The 9,369-nt window shown below is 39.9% G+C and overlaps 1 protein-coding gene across 1 annotated transcript in view; it reads left to right on the top strand.

Annotated features, from left to right (window-relative positions):
* Positions 1–838: 838 nt before the first annotated feature.
* RANBP3L (RAN binding protein 3-like) overlaps positions 839–9,369 on the top strand; it is a gene marked incomplete at its 3' end in the record, with an annotated part of 15,960 nt that continues 7,429 nt past the window's right edge. Inside the window, exons 1-5 of the mRNA XM_010151724.1 lie at positions 839–857; positions 1,283–1,357; positions 1,996–2,120; positions 2,600–2,703; positions 8,126–8,210. Coding sequence (XP_010150026.1) covers positions 839–857; positions 1,283–1,357; positions 1,996–2,120; positions 2,600–2,703; positions 8,126–8,210 — 408 coding nt within the window. The remainder of the gene's footprint in view (positions 858–1,282; positions 1,358–1,995; positions 2,121–2,599; positions 2,704–8,125; positions 8,211–9,369) is intronic.

Here is a 9,369-nt window from a genome sequence, read left to right as displayed (position 1 = left end):
CAACCTTAAAAGTAATTGTTTTTTAAAATTCAGTCTGTTATGCTTTCAGATACAACTCTCACTCAGAAAAGAGGGAGATCGTCTTCCTTTACCATGCTTCCCACCTTCCCTCCCTCCCAGCCAGGTAATTAAAAAAAAAAACCCTAAACACCAAAAAGCCAAAACCCAAACAATAAATATTTATGTGGAAAAGCAGGCATTAGCTAAAATAGAGAGGTGTACAGAAATGTTTTTTCTGCAGGACAGAGCTGGAGCGCATTGGACTAGGCTGGTATTTGGACGGGAGAAAGGAATGTTTTAGGAGGAGGACTGGCAGTTCAACAGAAGAAATGTCCTGTGCATTTGTTGTTAGGGAATCCTGCAGTGCTGGGGAGGAGTCTCTGAATAATTTGCAAGTAGGCATTTACACAGTGTGGTACAAATTACACTTGAAAAAAACAGAGTGGAGTTTTTTACAATTATTACATTATTAGTTTGCTTATAATTTAATGATTCCTGTAAGAATATAATTTTTTATCCTAGGAGCCTGTCTTCTACCTAACTAGTGACCCTGGGAGTATTCTCCCACTTCCTACTAATGGGAACGATGGAGTGGTGTTAAATCTTAGTCCGTGTTTCTACCAGAGACAGATCCTTGACAGACATTGGCATAAAGGATTTCTAAACAATCTTAAGAGGACACAACATTGTTACAGCAACAAACCACACGCCGTGTAGAGTGAAAAAGTAGTGATTGTGTGTAGAGTATCAGTGTGTCATTTTACGGGAGGTGGTACATGGTTGCCATCACTGCCTGGCTGGCGTTCGGTATCTTTATTAAAACAGTCAAAGCATCAGTATGCGCTGCCATCACTATGGTAAGTTACAACAGCATTTTACCAGAACAGGGCACAGCACATTCATTTATTCCCATCTTCTTGGGACTGATTTACTCATCTTAAAAATCTAAAACTGGACCAGATAGCATTGTCATTTCAATGGCTTTTTCAAACCAGCAGCACCTCGTTTTCAAAGCTGAAGAAGGATTTTACAAGTTTAAAATATCTGTTAATATCCAGAGGGCTTCTGTCTCTGACACAGCCAGAAAACGCACGGTGCTTTCTGCGCCTAAGTCTACCCACCTGTAAAATAGAGACCGTAACAGTTATCTTGGAGATCTTAGATGGGTAGCTTGGAATATTCTCAGGTACTACCGAAATAGGGAGGGGTTACAGCAACATGAATTAATAGTTATTATTTTTTTTATTACTCATTATTAAAGTTTAAATTCCTTGTTCTGTAGTTAAGAAGAATAACATATTCATGACCTCAGCTCTTCTTCAAAGAAACCCTGACTTGACTGAAACTACAAGAGAAGGTAACTGTCATTGAAATATTTGTTTACTGTAGTTCCACAAAGATATTCTTAACAGATACAGAATTCAACTCTTCTCTGTGCTGAGTGATAGGCTAAGTATCTTTATGAGGTTCATAAGTTATTTGTTTGACAGTATAACTGTCCTGTAAGCTCAGTTCTGAGCCTCTGCTCTGACTACTTAATTACTAAGTGCACTGAATAAAACCTTGAATAGTGAAATTCCACATTTCCTACTGAATAACTCTGCTTCTGGAGCAGGCAGTGAAGAACCTTATTGGCTTCTGCAGGTGCAGGACTAAATCTGACGTACCAGAAGACAGGACTAACACAAAGCAGTAAATATAACTATAAATATGTTCTTAAATACATAAATAAATATACTTTATAAATTTAAATAAGTATTTTTGAATATAACACATTACCTTTTTATTCTGATGGGATAACAAGGGTTGGTGTCACTGCACAGTTGTGTATTTCAGAAGGGATTCCAATTCTTCAGAACATGTAGCAAGTAAACAACCATTAATGTTATTTAAATATGCTTTGAAGCTTTTAGTTAAAGAGGCAAGACTTGCAGGTATGAATTAGATGTAGAGAAAAAGTCTCTGTTTAAATATTTTGTCTTTGTATTTTGTAAGGATCCTTGTCACAAAGTCAACTGTGGAATGTCATTAGACCTGCCATTTTACAACGCCCACAAGCCCATACCTACCCTGAAAATCCTGTGGAATCTCTAGTAGCTAAGAAAAAAGCTCATGTTCAGGTAAAAAAGAAAAGTAATTTTACTGTCTGATATATGTTTGCAGCTCAGACTAAAAAAAACCTAAACCAAAAAACCCCAAGTGCTATTTTAAAACAGTTAATAATGCCACTGCATGATTTTCAAGGAAGTTCCCATATCCATTTCGGTGAAATTGTTGGATCATTGACAGGGTGTGAATTGTTAAATTCATGCTGACTGTGTTTGGAAAAACGTCTCTTCTCTGCAGGCTAGCTCAACTTCCAAATATCAGGGTTCTGTGGGCAAATCAGCTTTGGGGGTCTTTTGGATTTTGTTTATTTAGAAAGTAGATTTTAGCAATTAATTAAGGGTACTGGCTTAGTACACGGCTGGAGGGAACTCTGCCAACTACCATACATGTATATATATACACACCTCAGTGGCTCTGAACCACTAGCACATCTGTTTATAGCAGAAAATAAGCTTGGTCTAATTAATTAATCCAGGTTTATTATTCCTAGCTATCTGAAGACAGCTGTTATTCCTCAGCTGAGAATTCACTAAGTTCCAAAACAGCAGCGAGGTCATCTACTACCATGAGTCTTTCTAGCTCTCTATCAACACCGTAAGTTTTTATTTATTACGTTTCTACACCATTTTGTCACTTGGCCCATGGCATGCCCTTTTGTCTGACATGTCTAACATGCTATGAAGCCCATTGCGATCTACACCCACACAGCGCTCACTGGTGTTTGTGTGTGGGGCCAGGATTTGTGGGTACTGACATGAGCTCCGTATGCCATAAGAAATGGACTCCTGCTGTGAATTACCTTCTGTGGGACAGTTTGCTTCTCATTAGCAACACTCCAAGCCAGAAACTAGTTTGGCCTGCTACCTCATGCAACTTTGGCAGCTCAAAATACGTCCCAGTTCTGAATGTTTACAGTCAGCTTTGTGTCCCTTTGGAGAACTCTCTTCTGACTGCATAGCTGCTGCATCTCATAAACGGATGCAGAGAAACTCAGGAATTACCAAAATATGTCAGCATATTGGGCACAGGAGACAAGAAGAATACTTTACAGGACTGATGGGGAAGACAGGGTGAATGCTGCAACTGATGCTTTACTTCTGTGCACGCGCCAAAATCTGTGGCATGAACAACTAGCTGTGGTGACTGTGGTAGGGCGGTCTCTTCGTGCAGACATGAGTTGACCAGCACAGACTTTCTGCATGAGGATGCTGACTTCCTTGGACTAGGACATTGGCCAAGTCCCTTGCCTCTGTGTACGACTGAGAGCTCATACTGGTGCACAAGTGGTCTATTACCTCTCTCTGGAGACTGGCTCACGAGAATGTTAGGTCTGTGGTTAGCCAGCATGTTATCTTGTGGGTATTAATTCTGCTTGCTGATGGTTGATGAGGGTTGTTTACTTGGAAGCTGTGAGCATCAGGAATACACCTGAGATCAGTTAGGATGACAGAAGGGCATCTCAAAATTGCTTGAGCCATAGTGAATGCATTTGCTCCTTTCCCTCTCCCACCCAAAGAGGGCAGAGAACACGTTAACTGCAAAGGAGTCAATTCCGGTCTTCTTCAGGGCTGGATGTGCCACACATAAGGATTCCTGCACAAATCATTTGGGATGCAGAGTGCAGGGGTTCTGAGGAGATAAGGGTTTTTTAGATGCACAGACAGATTCTTAATCCTTATCAATAAGAAGAGCATGATTGGAGGGCAGATACTCCCTGTGATTTTGGAAGAGCCCACCTATCCTTTTCTATGACAATTATTGCTGTGACGATGCCCTGTGAGGACAACATGGAGCCACACAGCACACTGGATTGTTAGCAGATTCAGAATGATGGTACTGCACGTACTGGAACAGCTAAAGCGAAGATGGTACTGACTTCAAAATCAGTTGGTATTGATACCACAGGTCTGTTTACCTTCTGTCACCAGCATGTGATTTAGGAAAAAGGTGAGTGGCTTTCTCTTGTGAAGTAGATAGAGAAATGCAATGCAGCATTTCAGCGCTGACAAGTTAGAAGACTTGTAAGTGCATATGGTGTTTCTTTTCCTTTTCTTCCTCAAATGAATAATTGCTAATCTGCCTGGAATATTTGTGCCTCATAAATTCTGTATATTGCAGTTGTGGTAAATGTTGGTTTGACAAGTTGAATAATTTAAAAACACCTGGGTGCTTATTGCTCTTCTGAGACAGCAGGGTAACGTAAGTGCCATTCTTCTGATCCGTATGAAATGACTGATGCTTTAAAATACTTTTTGGCATAGCTGTTTTCTTATAGGTAATTTGACAACAAGTATTCAAACAAACGACTTCACTACCCTGCATATATATGCTAAACACTAGGGAACACTGTAGCCAGACCTGCTTATTGCTAAGAAAAAAGATTTTTTTTAAGGTTTGTTTTTAATTATCAATCAAGGTGTAACTACTGACATTTATCTACAAAAAATAAAATGCAGAGAGACTCAACAGCAGGGATTGCTGCTGCCTGCAAACATTCCTCTTACTTTCCCTTCTCTTCCACCTCTTCAATATGTGATAAGGATCTGTACAGAGAGAAATGAGTATGGTTTGCTAGCCCTCTACGGTTGCTGCAGCTGTCCATGTCCCAGGAAACCACCAACAGTTCAATGTCCTGAACTGGCTGTAGTAACCAACTGAAAAGGAGAAATTTGCAGTTTCTCAAGTCCTATTAAAAGCTTGGAAGGGGGATTGTGTCTGATGTGACAGCAGTATAGTGCTGGGAAAATGCAGGCTTCTGGTCATGTATTCAGCTTTGCACAAGGATTTGCTTGGAAAAGTGTAAGAGTTCAAGGGGACTGGCAGCTACTCAGGCACTTTGGCTACTTCTGGGCACTTTGAAAAGGACAGTACCTGGATCTACTTACTCCCTTTCTGTAGTCCATTTCCAGTATCTTACCTGCATTTCTTCTCCTATACTTCTTTGTTAGTAGCCATTCCCTGAATTCAGTGCCTCTGTTTTGCATCTCCATGGCAATAGCATCCTTGGCACACTTTGTTCTTGTCCTGCAGCAACGTAAGGGTATTGAGATTTCAAGACGACTTTAAGGCTGGCACTTCCAATTAACTGTCTGGTAAAAGAAGATCCTGCACTGATTACTTTTTCTTAACATTTCTGAAAAGAATCAAAATCCACTTCCTACATTATTTATTTAAGACAAGGCTCTCATTTCTGGGGTTTGGCTCTTCTGGAGTGCTGTCCTTACTAAGTTGCTACTGGAGCAGCCTGGAAGTAGCAGATGTAATTTCACGGTGGAAACTGATCAGAGTTCAGTGAATTTTAGTGGGGATTTTTCTTAAGGATAAGAAACTCATTAAACACACTTCATATTCCTTGTTCATGGCCCACAACATGTGTGAAAGGCTTCCGGGCTGAAAAGAGATAGAGTTTCTGATTTCTTTCTTGCTCTTAGTCTTAGCAGCACATCAAGCATGAGGATGTTAAGGAATATTTTTTTCCTTAAGTGTAAAATAGAGATAGCTTGTTCGTCCTTTGTGAAGAGATTTCAAGCACACTAAAGTTGTGAACACAGAAACTAAGTTTTCGAGGTAGTCATCAAACCTCTGGCAACAAACCCAGCTTATTAATAGAAATATCCTTTGCATGACACATGTGCCGTTAAGACCCTCCAAGGGTGATAAATGATCTGGAAAAGCAGGTAAGTGATGCTGAAGTATGCAGTTTGTGACAGAACATCAGATCGAAAGAGGCAAGAACTTGGATGGCTTTGCCTTTGCTAGCAAGAGCTACAACGATTAAGCTCTACAGAAAGCATGAACAACCTATAAGACTTTTGTTCAAAACAAAACAAACTGATAGCAGCAGGAACAACTTCCTTCCAAAGAAGTTTACAAGTACTTTTCTAGAGAAAAAGTACTTTTTTACTTTTTCTGAAAAAATGTATCCTGTTAATTTAAAGTGGCTATGTAATTAGCAGGTCAAATCACAATTCATATTAGAATATTCTTGCAAGTAATACACTTTTTACTAGTTGTGACTGTGTCACTATTTAAAAAGCCATTCACCCTCTCTTAAAACCTTCTGAGGGGTAAGAGGCTAACTGAGAGTACTTAAACTCAGGGTGGCAGTGCAAAAGAAGAAATTAATGGGTTTATATGGAAAACCTGAGATGGTAAAAAGGGGACAGAAGAGAAGAGGACAAGTACTGCTCTAATGTAGCTTCTACCAAAACTAATCACACTCCAGATCCTAAATGTGATTTATCGACCATATGAAATTTTCTCCCAAATCTGTATCCCCAAACTATGGTTGGCCAGTACCAAAGGACTGCAAGAACTTAGTTTTCTTCACCTGTCATTTTAAGTATATCTATAGAACAGGTCATTGAAAAATGGAAGAGGATCTTTCTTTCCCATTTATCTTAAACCTCATCATAAGCCATCTGCAATCATACTGTTACCAAAAATTGTAACCAAGAAAACTCTCTAAACCAAGGGATATACCCCCAGCGCTGGGTGCATGGGGGTATCTCCTCCTGGCACACACACTAAAACAGGGTTCTTCATGCTGCATTTATACACAAAACTTTCAGGATTAGTAGTTTTCTCAGTCCACCCCCTTTACAATGACTGATTAGTAATTTACATGTAATTACAATACTGCTGACACATTACTTACACTATTGCATATGCTAAGGGGAAGGGTCTTCCCCTGGGCAAGGGTCTTTTTGACCTATGGGCCTCATTTTTAGTATTATAACAAGTTTATAATGAGCAGAGTTTGCAAAAATTACAAGATTTTTAACATTTGCTGATTTACCAAAACAATTCTTAGCTTACAACGATAATGCTGAGGAACTAACAAGCATGTACCCTTCCTGTTTTTTATTAGCAAGGAGAACCATCTCTTGTTATCAAATCTTCCAAACCTTGAATTTTCTTACTAAATTAGCAATGTGCATAGAAAAACATAGCTAAAACAGAGCATAGCCAGAATGGCTTAACACCCAGAAAAAACAGTGAAAAACAGAGTCTAGGCAAAACAGCTTAACACCCAGAAAAATGTCTCATTATTCCAAGAGTTAATGTTTGACACCTCGACTTGTCAGCTTAACACACAGAAAGAACACCTGGTCAGTAACAATACCTTTACATTTTGTGCAGTACTTACGTGAATTGAATACAGGTGCATTAGAATACACTGCCTCTCTGCCTTTCCAGGATGTTAGGTGGATGACCAAGGAGTGCATGTACACTAGGGAGTACATTATTCTGAAGGCTATCAGAGCTGCACCAACATGAAGGAATAATTGTTAATTGTTGATAGTCTTTTGTGGAGCAAAAGGAGAGAGGGAAACAAATTTAATTCATTAAAATTTCTGGAGTAAGACACTTCCTTCAGGAGAGGCAGACATGTTGTTTTGCATCTTGTTCTCTGCTTTTAAGGAACATCCTCAATAATCTTCATGAAATACAGTGTGATACTTTATTTTGTGACATGTTACATAGAGAATATTCTCAGATCCTCCTACAGGATTTGTCAGATTACTTAAGCGGTCATGTTTTTGTGTGCTTTTAATTAAAGGTGTTGTGGTTTAACCTTGGCTAGCAGTAAAGTACCATGCAGCCGCTCGCTCACCTCCCCTCCCTCCCCCAGTGGAGGAGAAGAGTTGGAAGAAAAGACAAGGAAGCTTATAAAGTTGAGATAAGAACTACTTCATAACTGAATATAAATGAAAACTATGGTGATACTACTAATATTAACAATACTACTGATAATAATTAATTAAAAAATAGAAAATAAAACATACGTACAGTTGCTCACCAACCACCAACCAACACATAGCCAGGTCCTGAGTAGTGGGAGTCCACTGAATGAATCACTCCCTCAGCCACCCTGGGCCAGTTGTCCGTACTGTGAAGAAAAGCATCTGTGAAACTGGCACAGGTGTGTTAAAGGAAATACATGAACTTGGTTATATTCTGTACAACGTTCTATATAGTTCTGAATCACAATCATCTTTTTTTGTTTCCACAGAAATGAGTTGTTTGAAGACCGAAGTGTACGAAACAGCAGCACTCCTGATTTTGTCTTTGGAGAAAACATGGTTGAGAGAGTTATGGTAAGATCTGTAAAAGTTGGCAGACCTTTTATCAAGGTTAATATACCTACGAGTATAATTTTTTTCAGAGATTGATTATTTTTAGCTCCTCCTGTTCTTTTAAAGATGTGAGTAAATATGATTCGAACGGCCGTTGAGGAGAAAATGTCTAAATACTTTCTGTAGGAGGGGTAAGCATCCCTATCTTCCTTATCCTAGATAAGTAATTACGAACCCACACCAATATTGCACTTCTCTTTTGCTCATTTTTTGATCTGAAAAAAGAGGTTTTTATATATTCCATGTAAAGCGGGACAGCTGCAATACAGCATAAAAGAATGTGGTCGCCACCACGCTAGCAGTTTTCATCGTAACTGTTCAGAGATGGGAGAAATTCGCATGAGGGGAAAATTAAACACCCATCCATGTTAAACTACATTGTGCATGCTGTGCAACCGCTTAATGGATTGAGTCCTGAAAGAAACTCAGGCCAAAAGGTGGTTCCCAAGATGAGGACCGCAGCATTTAAAATGGAATTGAAATTCAGTTTCTAGTAGGGTGGAATGAAAGCAGTATGCATATTTGCCAGTGAAAAGCTTGGCAACCACAGGTTTGGGTTATGACTTCTGCCCAGGATTTAGTTACAAGGTAGGAGTTGAGCCACTGAGCATTGTCAGCAGCCAGAAGCATTTACTCAGTGTTGTGGTTTAGCACTGTCAGGCAATTAAGCACCACCAGTCGCTCTACCACTCCACCCTGCCCCACGCCCAGTAAGGAATGGTCAGAGGAAAAAATAACAAGGGAGGCTTGTAAAAAGTTGAGATAAGAACTATTTAATTACATAAATGAAACTTATAGAGTTACTAACAATGCTACTGCTAATAAGTAATTAAAAGAACAGAAAAACAGAACAAATGAGACAGGATCTCACCACCCATGGGCAGACACAGCCAGGCTCCAGGACAGCAAGCAAAAATGAGTCCAAAGCCACGAGGAGAAAAGCCCCCGCCCTGAGCCCGCCGAGGGCAGGGGGAAACAAAATCTTCAGATGTCCCTTCCAAGTCCCTGACAAAAGACACTAACTCTCTGCTAATCACCCGAGGTCCTGTCAAGATACTGCTCTGCCGAGAGAGAAAACAAATGCGCTGCGGGCAGGAACCTCCGGGTCGACTCCCCCTAA

The sequence above is a fragment of the Eurypyga helias genome, unplaced genomic scaffold, assembly GCF_000690775.1.
Source record: "Eurypyga helias isolate BGI_N326 unplaced genomic scaffold, ASM69077v1 scaffold4465, whole genome shotgun sequence".
Lineage (NCBI taxonomy): Eukaryota > Metazoa > Chordata > Aves > Eurypygiformes > Eurypygidae > Eurypyga > Eurypyga helias.
The sequence above is the reverse complement of the archived record's forward strand: the minus strand, read 5'-3'. Positions and strand labels throughout refer to the sequence as shown.